This window comes from Pungitius pungitius, chromosome 17, assembly GCF_949316345.1.
Source record: "Pungitius pungitius chromosome 17, fPunPun2.1, whole genome shotgun sequence".
Lineage (NCBI taxonomy): Eukaryota > Metazoa > Chordata > Actinopteri > Perciformes > Gasterosteidae > Pungitius > Pungitius pungitius.
Genome location: NC_084916.1, coordinates 2,737,925 through 2,755,153, shown reverse-complemented (window position 1 = coordinate 2,755,153; position 17,229 = coordinate 2,737,925). Strand labels below are relative to the sequence as shown.

Sequence of the window (17,229 nt, the reverse complement as noted above, 5' to 3'; positions counted from 1 at the left end):
TGCTTGATTAAGTTTACGTCTGAACCGGAGTTGAAATTTGCTTCCTCATTGGTTGAGCTCTAACATACCGCCCGTGTGTGTGTAAAATAACACCGTCCAATAACATATATTATATATTCTATTATATATATATATATTGACCTTACGTATATTTTTTTATAATAATGTTTTACCTAAAAAATCTTTTCTTTTTTGACCCTACATATTTTGACTTTTTTCACAATATTTTTTTTCCATGACATGACTGGAATGATCTTAGATGGAGCAACCTACACGTCCCTGTCACTAATGCCAAATGCCCCAAATTTCTGTACTTTAAACCTTATCTGGGTTCAACCCTCAAGGGACATGGTGGCTCTTCCTAAATCCTTTTTTAGTTTTGGGTAACTGATATTTATAAAAAATTATAATAGGATATTGCCCCAGAGACGGATTGGTGCACCATGTGAGTTGAATTTGAATGTAACAGAGAATTGGAGGGTGGATGCACTAAAAAGGGTAAACAAATCTACACCCTGTGCCAGACTGTCAGTTTAAGGTTGTCCACAGGATGCCCTGAAGTAGACAAACATGTGATTGTCTTGAAAAATGCCCTCAGAGGCTGTAATAAGTTTCATGTCAGTGTGACCACTGAATGAGACACATCTGCTCATCTTCACCTGTCAAAAAGGTGGAACCCTATAGGCTACGTAGCATGGCTAATAAGTGCTAAAGCAATTAACATCAAATTCATCAGCAAAAGATTCTTCATCATTCTTGACAATGCCATCATAACTCAAGTGAACGCGCCTTGTGTTTCTGCATAACCCCTAGGGTTCACTTCTCTGAAACAACCGTGGGGACAATGCCCCCACTACTACCTCCGCGGTAGTGTGCTCAAGACTTGGCACGAGCGGGATTTGAACCCACTGGCGGTGCGCACAGAGGCTTCTGGGCTCTAGCATGCACCCCTACACTACCAGTCCTGGTCACATTTTGGCAACTTTGATTCTCCTATTTAACCTTGAGCATTTGAGCTAAACCTCAAAACTCTTTTTAAATGCTATTTCCACATCAGGGCTTGAACCCACAATCTTCAAGTGCAGTGCAGGGGCTTATGTCAGCAGCTCTTCCGATGTGCTACTTCACCACACACTAACCAACCCTTTGTTTGTTGTATTTAACCTTGAGATTGCTACTCAAACCTGAAGTAAAGCCAAAGGCTCAAAACCAAGACTGGCCTTGAACCCACAACCTTCAAGGGCAGTGAAGGGGCTTATGTCAGCAGCTCTTCCACTGTGCTACTTCACCACACACTAACCAGCCCTTTGTTTGTTGTATTTAACCTTGAGATTGCTACTCAAACCTGAAGTAAAGCCAAAGGCTCAAAACCAAGACTGGCCTTGAACCCACAACCTTCAAGTTCAGTGCAGGCTTGTGGCAGCAGCTCTTCCACTGTGCTACTTCACCACAAACTAATCAAACCTTTGTTTCTCGTATTTAACCTTGAGACTGCTATTCAAACCTCAAAACTCTTTCAAAGCAAAAGTGATGTCTGCATTAAGGGGCGTGAACCCACAACCTCAGACAGCAGGTTGGAGCCTGCAGCCCTTCAGTTGTTCCCTTGTGCTATTCAAGCACATGCCTCAATGTGTCCGTTTCTCATATTAGACCTTGGGAATGTTTACTAAACCTCAAAACTGTTTCAAAGTTTACAGTTTGAAGCCCTGACTGCAACCAAACCTCCTTGTGAGAGAGCAGGTTTGAACTGAGGATCCTCCACACTTCAGCCTTCCTGCTATCTCCCTGCACTGTTCCACTACACACCTGTTGATGCTTTTGAATCCAACCTCAATTCTCATAGATTCTCAGGCTGGAATCCACAACCGTTCCATACCGTTATAATAGAATTGCAGGTCAAGTAAAGTCATACAATGGCATTTCTAATAAAGCCCTAGTTGATTTCACTACTTTTATGCTGTGATCCTTATTTCACTTTTTTCGACATGTGTGCTGATGCCCGCGTGTGAATTGAGAGGATCCATACCGACTCCCCTATGGAGCTAAACCAGTCTGAGGGTCCTCCTCAGCTGAGTGGAGAATAAATCCCGGAAGAAATAAACACGTTTGACACACGGCACCTTGAGGAGAGAGAATCAAATCCCAAATGTGGATCAGGAAGGTCAGCTTTGATTCCACTAGAGACACCAGAACTCACGATGATTCACAGTGTCACTGTTTGTTTAATTTAAAATTAGGGCCGGGACTTTAGCGCGTTAATTACGATTAATTAATTACAATGTGAATTAAGATTAATTAATTAAACAAAAAATAACACATTAAATATTTTTTACGCATTTTTACACTTATTTTTTGCACCGTGGAACGTTTCTCACTGGATGAGTTTCGGAGGACCGATTATACTGGAGCACCAACTAGCGTTCATGACTTCAGACAACAACAAACCACAGTGAACATGAACGAAGAAGCTAACGAGACCGTGTCGGTTGGCCCCGTGAATGGGAAATCTTATTATAATAAACACACGGATGGAAGCGTCGATAAGAGTGTGGTTGCGTGCAAGCTGTGCAACAAGGAATTCACATCGAGCCTCAAGTATCACCTCAACGCAAAACAATTAGCAGCTAGCGTGGACTCCGAGTACAAGGACCCACACCCAACCCACACTGTATCAGATGGCTGGTTTAAGGACCAGGGTAACTAAGTCCACGTCTGAAAAAATAACCAATGTTCTGAATGTACTTGAAAGTATTGGTCTACTTAAAAAAACCTAGTTTACAGAAGGTCTACTTACCTATAGGCTACCTGAATTTCTGAAAGTACTATATTTCTAAATATGCTATTCCTACACTTGTCTGCTGGAATTGGTTGAACAAAAATAAAAATCCATGTGAAAAAAATTACTTCTCACTGTTCTCAGGTCAAATATTTATGCAATTAAAATGCGATTAATTTCGATTAATTAATTACAAAGCCTCTAATTAATTAGATTAATATTTTTAATCGAGTCCCGGCCCTAAACATTACATATGTATACAACAGAGTATTAATTGCTTTCATTATTAATACATTTGTCAATTGTATTTCATATAGTACAAATAAGTTGATACACATTCACAGCAGAGGAGATGATGTACGTTTCTCTGTGAATGAGGTTGGGAACAGTCTGGATATTGTGGTATTTTGAGCTATTTATCTAGGACCAGGAGCACAGACCTGTGTCTCATTCTGTCCCGTGAGTTGTTGACTCCTAAAACCCTCAGCTTTCTCCATTCCGCACCACTTAACGAACAACGGACACAAGCCACTGCAGTTGTCACACACAGGAGGAGAGTCCAGCCAACAGACAGTCTCAGTGTTGGTGCATGGACAGCAGCGTTCGTAGTCACTAGGCCCACAGCGCTGCAGCTCAAACTAAGGAAGGCTGCTGGGAAATGAGGAAAGGGAAACACCGGAAGGGATGGGGTCAGAGACACGAGCCAATTTAAAGGCTGCAGGGTTTCTGTGGGACTCACGATTTCTCTGCTGAGAATAATCCACCGTGAAACTGACCTCATCTCTTTTCTGTTCTGGAATAATATGCAGATTATTTGTGCAGTTTCTAGAGCACAAAATGATTAAACAAATTTTTAAATCATGTAGATTCAATCAATCAATCTTGTTTTTGATAACTGATGTATTGTCTTGATTGCTAAAGCATTATTTATCAATTCCAAATCCAGTTTTAGCAATGGTGTCATACCAATTAAGACGTGGAATTTACTATCAAACTGCTTAGAGCGAATGGAATATCGTTTGGAGCTTTTTTGTGGACTTGTCATCAGAGGCTCTGCTTGAGGCATTTCTTACTTTTTCCAGTGTTTGTGCTAAGCTAAGTGAGCTAACTGTCTCTTGGCTCCAGCTAATGCTAAAACGTTAGCATAAAGACAATTTCCTTCTATAATCAATGATAAATATAGCTTCTTTGGTTGAAAAGGAAAAACTTTTTATTTTTTACATAGCAGAAAAACGGTTAAATTCACATAAGCCAATTCATTACTGCACACAATTAGGTGAATATAGTGTAAAAAAAAAGCTACGGAAACAAAGAATGTTGAATATTGAATTCATGAGTAAAATTAAGAACTACAATATAAACAAATGCAGAAAAAATGTATACTATAACTAGTATACATAGTATACATACAAACACTTGTTATATCAATGTATTATACCCCGGTCCTCAAAAGATTGATAGTGCTTTAAATCAGGAAAAAATGTTATTTTCTTGATCAATTAACATTAAACAACATTTAACTTAAAGCAGAGTTTGAAAAAATGTAATAAATTTGTAAGCATTGTGAATATATTGCATATCATGATGTTTTATTTATTTGAAAATTGTCCAAAAATGATAAAGGCATAAAAACAGGGAGGGAGTCTGTCATCTTAAACCACTTATCCGGGGTCACACGCCAGCAGGGGAGCCCAAACTTCCCTTTCCCGGGCCTCATCTACCAGCTGTGACTGGGGGGTCCAAGGCGTGTAATCTCTCCACACCACCTCAATAATTCTTGCTTAATCCTTTACTTTAATATTGGACATTTTGAGTTGCCACACCAATCAAAATGTCAATCGAATACTACGCACGTCCTGCGACTTGCAGTCGGTGAGGTGCATCTTTACGGCACCGTGTCTGTTAGTGGTAATGCACTCGTCCAATAGTCCCCGTCCCCGTGACCAGAATGTCCGGCTGTCCGTTCCTCCAGATCTCCCTGACGATTCGTTCCCTCTCCTCCAAACGCCGCGCCTTCTCCAGCTCCTCGGCGGACGCGAACACGTTCGCGCTCCTCAGAGTCCCGTGGGACTGGCTGCTGCGATCGCTCATGAGCTCCATTGTCACTTTAGGGATCTCCGTCTCCTCCCCATCGTCCTCCGCCATGCCCTCCTCCTCCTCCTCCTCCTCCTCTCCCCTGCTGGACTCCCTCAGCTGTCTCCTCCCGGGGAGCGGGGGCGGTCTGCCGTGGCGCCGAGTCCTGCAGGCGATGCCGGCCACCAGGAGGCACAGCGCCATGAGCAGGCCGAGACAGACGCCCATCACGAAGTAGAGGGCGAAGGTCTCTGGGTTGGCTGTGAGGGCAGAGAAAGGGTTAGGGTTAAGGACAGGTTCCATATGACCACCGTAAGTACTTTGTTTGTATAAACTGTACAAATACAACGACATTTGTGAAAAAAAGAACCGTATCCTTCCAGCGCACAAGGAAAACAATCTCTAGAAAGTGCCCCAAGGCCGAAGAACTTCAAATGTTTTAGAGGCTTGTAACAACCCCCCCCCCCCCGCCTTTTTGCACAAAATATCCCAAACATTTAGGAAAACTTGTTTTGGTGTATTTCCAGCCCTGGTATTTATCTTGAGACACCATAGATCAATGGGCTGAGCCGCTGAGGGAGCCTGGAGCGTCAGGTTGAAAGGCCCAGTTAAAGAAACACGCAGAGGTCGTCACCTTTGATGTGAGCGTAGGTCGCCATGCTGTTGCTAAGCAGCTCCATGTCTCTCTTAATAGGCTCCATCCTGGTGCGCAGCGGGTTCAAACAGCGACCATCTCTCTCTCTCCGCGATACGCTGAACTTCAACAGCAGCGACAAATCCTGTCACAGAAATACACAAGTAGGAGGTTAGTGCATTCATGTTTCATTGTGATACAATATATGATATTACTTAGTGTCACTATAAACCCTGTGCCAAAAGCCTGTGTTCCCGGCCCATCATTCCTGTTATCCACACTGGGGTCAGAGGTCAGTAGACAAGGACTTTGTATCCTCAGTGTTTTACACAACATGTGGCCCTCTGTGTCTGATGGGCACGTCTAAATTTATGAGGAGGCTCTTTTTTTCCACCGTCACGGCGCCTTTTTAATTCCCACAGAGAGCAACTCACATGACAGACTCCTGTGAAAATTGTAATTTCTTAAGAAAACGACAATTTTGATTTGGTTTATTTTGCATTTATTATTATCTTATTATCTTTGAAAATGTAGGTTTTTTTCCATAACTGTCCCTTTCAGAGAGCGATAGAGGGTTAGATGGTGTTGAAGTTTGGGTTGGTGCAGATGGTCTCAAAGCTACAATGAAGCTTGATGTAAACATGATGACACGATGGCTGATATTTCCCACCCCCTCACGTTCCCTGTCATTACAACAACAGTGTGCGTGGGAAGCCAATGTTTTTCTTTCTGCTGCTTTCTCTCCAGGGAGAAAACTAAATCAATTGCAGCTATTTAAGATGTGTGTGTGTGTGTGTGTATAGAGGGGGGGGCAAGAGTCACTTTCCCACCCTGATCTTTATCCTGGTGAGTCCCAGCAGAACCTGTGCACTCTCAAAGTCTCTTTTTTTCCGAGAGGCCAATTATACCGGTGGTCTCCATGGTGGCAGCTGACTCTCCACCGACGCGGCCTTCTGCTCGACATTTAACTCACAGACGGAAGGAGACCAGGACTCCATCTGCACCCTCGATTTGCGGCCCCCAGACCTCAACAACATAAGTGGGCAATTTAGTGTCCGCTTCAGCTCGCTTCAAAGTCAAACCGTGTTTGTGTTTTAATTATAAACTGGCCTGCTTCTGCATGCTCACCGATCAGACCGTTTATCAAACCCAGATACGGCCATCTTATCGCGCCATATTTTGTGTGTAATTTGAGTCTTTGAAGGAATAGGTTGCCATGTTGCAACACTTACGGTGTCGTGCTTGGATTAAGTTGAGAAGACGGACACCACTCAAATTAGTAGGTAAATATGATGTTGCAACACAGCAGACTGTTGTTTCTTTTTAAAAAAGCCCTGTTGTGGAACGCTGATGCTCTTCTTGTGTCACTAACATTACCACAGAAAGAGCCCGTCCTCAAATCACACCACAACTTCCACGGGGAGACAAATGTCCATTTTGTGCAGCCGAGGTCCCGAGGGCAGACACATTTAACACCTAACATGTCCAATAACTCCTCTCTAACTATACACATGCAAAGGCCCTGCAGCTGCAGCTGTTTATGTAACCACATAAAATGCACTGCTCAACCCTCCCACACTTCCTGCTTGGATAATCCTATTTAAGTCAAAAGATGAAACGTGAAACCGTCCAAATGAGACATGTCATTTTACAGTAGTTCACCAAATGTCTTCTGTTTCTCAGACAGGGAATATTTCCAATGGGATTGAATATATAAAACTAGCACGAAACAAGGATTTTGTCTTGAAATGTATATTCAAAGTGTTGATCTGAAGCTATGTGGTTTGTGGTATTGTGAAGAACACGGTCCAGACGCTACTAATAAACTAGTTTGTTACCCTGTTTATTGTTTGACAGCAGTTACTTATATATATGTGAAACACTTTGTTAAACAGGAGAGCCCGTTTAACAAAAACTGCATTTGTTAGAGGAATAAAAGTGAAAGACAAACATCATCTGAAGTCATCACTCACCTTGGTGCGCCGCAGTTTGATTAACGCTCCACAGGAAAAACAAACAGCTTAGATCCAAACGGGGAGCTCCTCCGTCAGCCAACACTTGGACACGATGCCATCACTTGGACGGAGGAGCAGTACGAGTCTGTTGGTCACTCAGTGCTTGTGACGGAGGAGCTGATGTAGCCAGAGAGGGAGCAGCCCTCCACTACGATCCACTCCCTGTCATCCTCCAGAGGAGGAGGACCAGCCACAAACGGTCCTCCCGGGTTCAGAAGGAGGTGTTGCCTCCATCCTGTTGGATAAGGGAAGCTAATGCGTGTGGCATCTGCCTCCAAAATATAAGCCCCCAAAGTTCTGTAACTGGTCAAGAAATCCCCCTTCGGCAGCCAGTTAATCCGCTTCTGTGCAGAGTTGAGCTCCAGCACTGACCGGAGGGAGGGGGGGGGGGGGGGGGGGGGGGGGGGGCTGGCCGCAGACGTCCCACAAGGAGGTCTGTTCTCTGTGAAGCTGGGAGGGTGGGACAGGAAATAGCAGCCCGGCTGCTGTGGGCACAGGGCGGCCTTTGGGTAAACTGTGCTCTTTGTGTTTTTAATTTCAGCGTCAAGCGGAGAAAAAGACCTCGTTAGTGCAGTTTGTGTCTTTAGTGGAGTTTATCAAGCAAACAGTAGAGGCAGCAAGTGTTTATTTAGTGCATTTACTCCTTAACTTTAATTAAGTAAACTATTTTATACTTCTACTCCACTTTGGTACTCTAAAAAAACTCCTTCTAATGCAAATTGTGTTGAAGTATTTGTATAGACACGTTAAAATATATTAAAAGTATTGAAATATTATTACAATTTATCTTTGATCCATTTTGTAGTACTAATCTTAATTTGCAAATGTAGAGGAGTAGAAGTGAAAGACAAATAGCGAATGACCTCTTGAGTTCTACTGTATTTGAATACGGTTCATCTGCTACTACAAATCTGTCTGATAACATTTCCTTATTTCCACTTAAGGAAGCTGAGACTATTTATAACAAGGTGTTTTGGTACTTGTACTAAAAGCCATGAGAACGGAGTACTGCTCTGACCACAGGTGGAGCCGTGCTACGTCCTGTAAAGGCCTGTTTGTGCGGTGGAACCTCTGTAAAGTGCTATTCTGAGTGTGCCGAGTGTTGATGTGGTGCTCGGCCGTGTTATTTAGCGCAGCGGCAAGCAGTCATTATGTGAGCTGCTGTCATTCAGATGCCCTCAAAAGACAAATAACGTCCCGAAAAGAAAAAAAACACCGAGGCCGCGGCCAAAACAATGACCCAACCGCCGAGGGACATTCCTGCGTGCGCATTGCTTCTTCTGCCATCCCTACAGAGCGGCCTCCGCCTGCGTTATGTCAGGCCAGCTCTCTTCCTGACACGGAGTGGGAATAACACCCCCCCCCCTTATGCAGATTCCTCAAATTCCCAATGGTGTTTTTGCGTCGGGAGAACACTGAGCAGGCCGTTTCCTAGCGAGACCCTCTCGGTCCTCTCACCCCCCGCCGTGATGCACGCAGCACAGATGTCTGTGAGGAAACACGGCCGCTTGTTTTCCCTCCACCGGGCTGCACTGGCGGTGACTAACGCCGCCCTGCATGCGGGCGGTTATTAACTTACCGTGGTGCTAAACGGCAAAACACACCGAGCCACTACTGCACCCGATTGTGTTCCCTGTGGCGTGATACGGCAGACACGCGCTGAAACAGAGATGGCTTTTGCGGAGCCCGTTTTTAATTGTGAGCGTCTTCATTCATAATTATTTTTTAATTTCTATTGAAAAAGAAAACGTTTTGTGTCAATTACAAACTTCAAACTGCATTACCAAACACTCATGGGTTGGTCCAGTGGTTCATCGCAGAAGTTGCGTTGTAGAGCTGCAACTAGCAGTCGAGTCATCAATTCAAAGAAACATTTCTGAAGAAGAAACCAAAATATTCACCAGCTTCACAGAATGTCAGTGTCTGGTCAGATGAAAAGACAACGGGAGATGTAGGGCCAACTTGGGCTCAGGGAAGTTTTTACTTTCACTGGGGTCATTATGTAGACCCTAAAAATGCATAACGTAGTCAACAAAAAAAAAAAAGACTGTAAAATGAGATTTGTCTGGCTATATCGCCGCCCTTCTCATCACTTGTGTGAGTTGAGAGCAGTTCAAACAGAGGGATGTTTTACCCTTCCACGTCCTTTCATTTGGCTTTTCAGAGGCCTGTGGTGAAGGTAAAAACTATTTCTACACATTTCAAATAAGAAAAATGTCAAAAAGAAAGCATTTCTGCATTGCTGACTTTTTTTATCTATCTATTTACCTATCCCCTGAGCCAGCCAAATCTGCAAAGAGGAAAAACGGCTTGTTGTACCAAAGTATTGTTGTAGGAGTCTTGCCAAACTAGTCAACCTCCACAAAAAAAAGTTAATTTTTTTTCTTTGCGTACTCTTTCCGGCCTCCTCCGTGACTGGCGAAGTTGCGGACCCGGTGGATCTTGGCCAGCTGGCTCTGCATGGTCTTCATTATGTCCACGTGGTCCGGGATGTGGACGTAGCGGATGTTCCTGCCCGTGATGAACAGGTCCTGGAGCTTGCTGAGCTTGCCCCCTCTGTCCCTGTACAGCACGTCCTCCAGACGTACGTTCATGAAAGCGTCCACGTTGACCACGCGGCCGCGCGCCGTGCTCTCGTTCCTCAGGTCCACCGTGGTCACCTCTCCCTGCAGACCCTGCAGCAGGACCACCATGCTGTTCTCCGCGATCGCTCGCTCCCGGATGGAGTTGAACACTTCAGCCACAGGCGCCCGGCTGGGAGCTGGAGGGTCACTCCCGTCGGACTCCATGGACGCAGAGGAAGGGGTTCTCAAAGAGGAGGAGGAGGAGGAGGGAGGAGGAGGGCGGCTTCCTGCAGACAAGCAGCAGATCACCTGTTGTCATTCAATTCATTAGGAGAATTTGCATTTACAGATCAACATCTTTCAGTGCCGTTGGTCATTCGTGTGCGTGTCATCCGTCTACATATGAACATGATACATTGTAAACTAATTAAACTAAATCTAAACCAAAAATGGACATTATAAAAGCTAGTTACCAAAGTGTCGGTGCCAAGTAGTTTCAGAAGTCCTTTAAACTGGTGGGTGAAAAGCATGAAACATCTTACATTTGTAGAATTTGTTAAAATGGGAATAATATCACAATAATCACGTTGAAAATCTATGCTTTGATCTCTAATTATCACCGATAAGCACTGTATTTTTTAATTGTATAACAAGTTAGTCAGCAGAGATGCTGAAAAGTCATTGTTTGAGTTTAGGAAATAAAAAGTAAGATATTAGTCTAAGAGGTGTAATATATTTCTGAAAGACTTATTATTAAATGGAGCGTGTTTTTAAGTATGTCCAGGAGGTTAAATGAGGTTTCAAAGCAGAAGAGGAATTGACATTAACACATCAACACACGTTACACCTTTGGCCCGTTTCTACCATTAGCTTCTGCTGGGACCAAAATAAATACTTAAGCGGCTCTCGAGAAAAAATGTTACAGATTTTACTCTGGGATTTTGTGTGGAACATACCTGAATTAGTCAAATCCTTATTTCCTGTCAAACTCTTCAAAACAATGTATGGAATTGACGCTCCACCGCTCGAACAAGTTCCTTTCTGTGCAACACGTCTGAGCGAGGAGGCGCAGCGTGATGACGTTTCATTGTTCGCCGCACTAGAACAACACTGCCCTCTTGTGGCAGCTTCAGGAATCACTAATACACGGTACAGCATTACCCCCTCTAATTGTGTCAATGTTTACAATATTATAGATTATTATACTGGCTATCTGGTGCAACTGTATAGAAACGTTATGTCATTACATGTTAGTTATAAGCTCATATATTTGAATTCATTGTCACGTTTAAGACTTTTACAATAGTGTCATGAATAGAGGTTACAAAACACAAAAAATTAAATTATATAAAAAGCATACGGTCTTACTAACATTCACTGCATTTGCCTAGTACTGTTTCAAGTGTTAGTGCTAAAATAAAAGCGATGAAGTGTTGAAATGACACAACTGGGTCAAAGGTCGTCCATCAAGGACAGCAGGTCGGCGCCTTTGTTGGTGCTGAGACTTTCAGGCAGCTCGTCTCCTTCGGCAAACTGTCCCGCGATTCGGGCCAGCTGAGTCGCAGCCTGTTCATCCTGAATCCAACAAAAACTCAGATACAGTATTTTAAGTACTGTATTTAAGAAAATTCTTCTTATTTCTTATTACATCACCTTACCTGGATTGCTTGAATATTTATCACTTCAAACGAGGACTGCTTAGCTCCTCCTGAAGCTTCCCTGTTAAGCACAAATAAAAGTCATAGTTGTAGGAAATCATTGTTATTTTGAAAGTAGAGAATGCAAAAAGCCCTCACGTGCCCCCCTCCTCTCCGTCAGTTGTAAACAGGTTGATCCGAAAGGCAGTTTCGGTTTCGGGTATGTCCTCGGCCTTCATGCTGCCCATCAGACGAGCCAGCAGATTGAGCTCCTCCTTGGCCAGCAGGTTGGGAGCGTCATCTTTCTGCGGCAGGGCGGTGGGGATGTGCAACAAAGTTATACATTAATAGAGAGAGACGGTCTGTGATGCTTCATCAAAAGCAAAATATGAGATGATGGACTAAGTTGCGCTGTGAAGGAAAGAGTATCCAGATACTAGTAGTGATACCATTTAGTGAAGGTCATGCATTCAGGTGAATGGGACAACATGTACATGCATCCAAATGTACTCATGCAGAAAAATAACCTATTTTAGTTTTAAATTTAATGTAAATGTTAATTTAGTACAAATGTAAATGTAGCAAAGTAAATATTAGAATATCTGTTTGGTTGAAATTTTGGAGTATATATTACATGGAATAAAAGTAGTCCAACATATGTTTAAAAAGGTAGTGATTGAATAACGTGTCTAAATAAAGCGTTTACTCGAGGATTGTGGAGTATTGCTGCTATCTATTAAGGTTATTTGGCATAAAATAAGTAATTACAGAAATTGGTAAAGGTTATATCTTCTAAAAGTAGAGCTTTTTTTCCTTAAAATGTACGTAGTTAAATACATTTTATACCTTAGGTACTGTGCAGCTATGGAAAAATGGATCCCGTAAAATAAGAAACATAAGTTACTAGTGTGTTTTTCGTGCAATGGCAATGTCAGATATAGGGATATTGGGTTGTTACCTTGACAGAAGGAGGCTTGGATATGTATGTCTCCTCTGGATGGTTCCCGCTGTATCTATTTTTTTAATGAATAAATTACAAAATACAACAATACCATCAAATTCACTAATCCACTATTTGATCACATAAATTTAGGGCACACGTACATGTTCATGCCCAGGCTGATGACTCTGTCCCCATGCAGTTCAAAACACCCTTGTCTGATGGGGCTGGTGTAACTTCCTCCTGTGGGGAACTCGCCACGTCTCACTTCTCTGCCCTTTCTGTCAAACATCCTGTGGAAACAGGAAGCAGATGATGACATTCTGGATTATTGACATGTTTCTTATGTGCAGTTAAAAATTATAGGAGACGCAACACGACACGTCAGCTTGTCATCAGCAGCCTCATCAGGCTCCACTGATGGAAGTGAGCTGATAGACGGCTTGTGTGTAGACGATGCCCAACAACAGACTCCAAAGTGGACAAATAACAGAAAAGAGAGATTTAATGATACGTTTTCCAAGTGCACAACTATCTAAATGAGATATAACACAGTAGCAGTGGTACTTTGAGCTAAATGCGGGCTTTTAACATTTAACAGAGAACTCTGAAACCTGCTGTTCATTTTTTCTTACTATGAGAACTCAATTAATGCCATGTTTGTCAGCTTCCTACCTAATAAGCCCTGGAACATCAATTCCATGAGGCACTGGGCCAGATGCCAAGAGGGCAAAACGTCCGTTGGGATTTTGGACTTTGTTTTTGAGGAAAAGTGACACCTAAAAGGAGGGGAAAAAAGAAAAAAATGAATTAAACAAACCCCAAAAGGTTTATATTTCAATTTCACTTGCATGGAGGTAAAGTGAGAAAAAAAAGAAACAGGACTCACGCGAACATGTAAGTCTTGGAAAAATATGAGCAGTGTTTGTCTGAGAAGCTGGAATTCCCCCTCTGACAGAGATGAGTACACCTAGAGCAATTACAAAAGAACACAAACAGGTCACATGTGAGAAAGACTGGCATCCAGACAGTAATGTATTGTACTGTACATATACCTCAATGACCTTCCTATGTGTCTCGTCCACTTGGTTCACAACCACCGGAGTGTGTTGGACAAATTCTCTGATGGTATCTATGTGATTGTACGTGATGAGCAGCAAGTCTTTAGGCCGTGGACAAAGGAAGACCTGATACTTGAACGCCATGACCATTAGCTCGTAAAGCTACAGGGAAAGAGAAGGAAAAAATGTCAATTTTGAGGACACGTCCCCTTTTCAAAACTACTACCAAACGGAAAATTGTATTATTTTTGTAATATTGCAAACAAGTTTTAAAACTGGTGACGTAGGTTTTGTGATTGACAAAGAAATGAAAAATTGGCAGTGGATCCATTTTGAAGCTTGTATTATTTTAATCATTTGATCTGATCTTTCAACTGTAAACAGAAACCAAATGAAGCAACAGTGGCCTTTAAATCAATATATCAACAGTGTCAATACAAACATGTCCATCTTTAATTAGAACATTGACTTGGATTTTCCACCAAATACTTAGGAGCATTTTCTTTTAATGTACATACTTTGTCCATACTGGCCTGGCTCAACCTCATGATGGAGGTGTGTGCTAACCGAGTGAGCACAGTTTTCAGTGTCCTGTGAGAATACAGCTGCTGCGGTTTGAGAAGTTCATCCATTAAGTCCTTACTAAACATGGCCCCGACAATGTCAGTCATGACTTTCATAGGAACAGGGACAGAAACAGAACAGTGGTTAGAAGTGGCTCTTTGGGGTCATAAAATACAATTACAATTAGTGCATGCAGCCTTTGGACAGCCGGTAGCGGGAAGCCAGATCTACTTCTTAAAAAGACTTACTACCATTGATCAATCAACTTACACTTTAGAATATTTAGATATTTCATTTAAAGTTAGAGTTACTCTGCCAAACTAGCTACCATGGTGATAGGAGTTTCTCCTTCATGATTGGATTAGTTACCGCACCATTTAGTTGTGTTGAATTTACAAAAAAGAATTAACAAGATGTTGCTTCATTAAAATATTTATTTTCTATTCATTACAGTAATTACACTAAATTCAGTTAGAAAAATATAGTATAGATATAGTTTTCTTGCTTGTTCTTAATTTGAACAAAACAGAATTTCACCGACCTTTTATATGATAACTTTTGAATGGAATAACTATTTGCATGCAATAAAAGACATACCAAACAGTCTTTTAACCAAGGACGTTTAGACTGGGTTTTTGTTGAACTAGTGTTTACTATAAAGCGCTTAGTACAATTGACCTATAAACACATTTCAGCCAGTAGGAGACACTACAGGGCACTGTGGGAAGGTACCTATTATGTACACTTGCTCAAGCTCCAAGGACTTACTCCACCACTGATTAGTGGACTCAAGGAAGTGAATATACAATAATACACTAAAGTAAAACATATGTACCTCTTTTTCTGTCATTTTCTGACCAGATTCCTGCAGCCAAGTCCCGAGAAAGAAACGAAACAAAATAGCGTTTTGGCCGTGCACTTTCAGTGACTGAACATCAGACAGCAAGGCTTCATCTGGTCAGCACAACCAATGACACACGTAACACACGTACTAAGCCTTGCCGTTCTCTAGCTACCTCTACCTTTTTCTGAATTGTCCACAGACGTGTTGAGAGCTTGTAAGCGTTGGTCCAGTATGTAAAGCATCTCTCCACCCAGATTAATGAAAACCAGGGGGAGAGTTCTCACAGACATCTTGCTGAGACAAATAAGGGATTAACTCGCAAGCAAAAGCTGGTGCCGACGTAGGCGCTGGAAGCGTTTGAACCTGTCAGATCAAACACACTCAGGTCAATAAAAAATGCATTATCTGATGGTTCCCGTTTTGAATTGCCACCTTTAACAAATAGTCTATGCTAAATCTCATCTGATCATGCCTCTGCAGATAACCTGGCCCACTACGATGCAACAGGTGGTGAGGGAAAGGATCAGCATTCGTCCAGACAGCTTATTGGCTGGGATAAGGATGACGTAAGCAAAGCACATCCATCAACAGAAGGTAAATGACTCTTAGAAGATGTTTAATTTCTGTAAATCACAAGATCCTGTGCTTTATAGGTATGATGCAAACATAAAAGAAACTAAATAATGATCATCTTCATTTACTTAGATAGTGTTTAATTAAATTAACAGTAGGTGGGGAAAAAAGAGAGGTAACCTGAACAAAGGATGTGGATGTTAAACCGTACGCTGTGTAATTTACTGTTGTAGCTTTCTCTAGGCTTCCTGGGAAAGTAATTGTTAACACTCTTTTATACACCATCTTATGGCTGTAGGATTATGGGAACATTTTTGAACGCTTACATAAGAAAAAGAAAAACACACTCACATTTGTAAAAAGATATCAAGACACAACCAAACCGAGTTTACCTATATGTTTAAGTCACATATGTGTTGGAGATTACAAATGGGAAATCATAGTTTTGTCCTTTTAAAGTTACTTCACAGATATTGAGTACTATTTTTTTCTAATACAAGTGAGTTTCCAAAATTCTTGCATTAAATTACGGTCATAACTGGGTGCTACATGCAGTGACTGTAAAGGATTTCCAAACTGACTCTTTCCTGGAGTCACATTTTACTAACTAAACTGTTTTATGATCTGTTCACACTTTTACAATGCACACCTGTCTTTGTTCCTTTCTCTCCCTCTATCCCTGCCATTCAAAATAAAAGATAAAAGAGTAGGATCATGCAAATGAATGAATGTATCTTCACGTTCACTATTACGACTGCTCGCTCACAAAGGAGACGATGGCGTGTTGTCCTGGGTCATGTCCGCGAGTAAGTTCTTTCTTGTGAAAGATCTTACAAATTGTCCGTAGAGAGAAATTGTAAACACCTGAGAAAGAGAATTGAATTAACCGTGATTAAGCTCTTCGGACCATAAGTTAGCCAAAAAACAATTATGGGGATCCATCTTTGTCTTTGGCTTCTCTCTATGTAAGTCAAACTTAACATTGGTAATTGTATTGTGTTGTAATTTCTTCTCATGGTAATTCACTTTTCTGTATATTCAGCTAAGTATTCAACATTCAGCTGTTTTAAAGAACCATTGAAACTTTTTTTCTTTTAATGAATTATTTAAAGGAGCAAACATGATGTTTCATTTGTCTTCTTCCCACCAGAATAACCTCCTGTTCAAGCTCATGTAGCGGTTTCAATGATGAGTCAAATCTGAGTTCCACATTTTATAACTTGAACTGGATGAAGGATATACCTGAAAATACTTTAGTATCTGCTATCTCCATTCCCGGAACCTATGAAAGCTTTTCATTATATGGAGGACCACTTATTCAAAGTCAAGTTTGGAAGTTAAATGATCAACTTAATGTGGGAATACGGTATTTTGATGTGCAAGCTGGCCTTTGGTTCCACAATCAAAAACACATTTATGTCCGGGATAAACACTTGATGTTTGGGCAACAGATTCGATTGGATGAAGTCTTAGAGATCATGTTAGATTTCTTAAAAGATAGTGCTGAGACTGTGCTTATAAAAGTCAGAATTAATGGTATTTTCCAAG

At 41.8% G+C, this 17,229-nt stretch overlaps 3 protein-coding genes across 3 annotated transcripts; all 3 read right to left on the bottom strand.

Moving 5' to 3' along the window:
- Positions 1-3,971: 3,971 nt before the first annotated feature.
- Positions 3,972-7,870, bottom strand: eva1bb (eva-1 homolog Bb (C. elegans)). Its single transcript, XM_037474590.2, has 3 exons — positions 7,457-7,870; positions 5,484-5,628; positions 3,972-5,109 (listed from the first exon to the last, which is right to left on the bottom strand). Exons 2-3 carry the CDS (start codon positions 5,548-5,550, stop codon positions 4,679-4,681), a joined length of 498 nt encoding a protein of 165 aa, XP_037330487.2. The 5' UTR covers positions 5,551-5,628; positions 7,457-7,870; the 3' UTR covers positions 3,972-4,678.
- A 25-nt stretch (positions 7,871-7,895) lies between these two features.
- Positions 7,896-11,220, bottom strand: lsm10 (LSM10, U7 small nuclear RNA associated). The gene is made up of 2 exons (XM_037474594.2): positions 11,019-11,220; positions 7,896-10,349 (listed from the first exon to the last, which is right to left on the bottom strand). The coding sequence occupies exons 1-2, from the start codon at positions 11,218-11,220 to the stop codon at positions 9,871-9,873; spliced, it is 681 nt and encodes a 226-aa protein (XP_037330491.2). The 3' UTR covers positions 7,896-9,870.
- A 259-nt stretch (positions 11,221-11,479) lies between these two features.
- oscp1a (organic solute carrier partner 1a) lies at positions 11,480-15,552 on the bottom strand. Its single transcript, XM_062558560.1, has 10 exons — positions 15,287-15,552; positions 14,219-14,373; positions 13,695-13,862; positions 13,529-13,609; positions 13,315-13,418; positions 12,804-12,932; positions 12,658-12,712; positions 11,859-12,004; positions 11,721-11,781; positions 11,480-11,637 (listed from the first exon to the last, which is right to left on the bottom strand). The coding sequence occupies exons 1-10, from the start codon at positions 15,396-15,398 to the stop codon at positions 11,515-11,517; spliced, it is 1,134 nt and encodes a 377-aa protein (XP_062414544.1). The 5' UTR covers positions 15,399-15,552; the 3' UTR covers positions 11,480-11,514.
- Positions 15,553-17,229: the final 1,677 nt, after the last annotated feature.

Coding starts and splice junctions, on each gene's coding strand:
- eva1bb (XM_037474590.2), bottom strand. CDS start 5,550: ATGGAGCCTATTAAGAGAGACATGGAGCTGCTTAGCAACAGCATGGCG. Junction 5,110..5,483: donor GACCTACGCTCACATCAAAG/GTGACGACCTCT, acceptor CTGCCCTCACAG/CCAACCCAGAGACCTTCGCC.
- lsm10 (XM_037474594.2), bottom strand. CDS start 11,220: ATGCTGTACCGTGTATTAGTGATTCCTGAAGCTGCCACAAGAGGGCAG. Junction 10,350..11,018: donor TAAGGATTTGACTAATTCAG/GTATGTTCCACA, acceptor GCTTGTCTGCAG/GAAGCCGCCCTCCTCCTCCC.
- oscp1a (XM_062558560.1), bottom strand. CDS start 15,398: ATGTCTGTGAGAACTCTCCCCCTGGTTTTCATTAATCTGGGTGGAGAG. Junction 12,933..13,314: donor GATGTTCCAGGGCTTATTAG/GTAGGAAGCTGA, acceptor CTGTTTCCACAG/GATGTTTGACAGAAAGGGCA. Junction 11,782..11,858: donor GACGGAGAGGAGGGGGGCAC/GTGAGGGCTTTT, acceptor TGTGCTTAACAG/GGAAGCTTCAGGAGGAGCTA.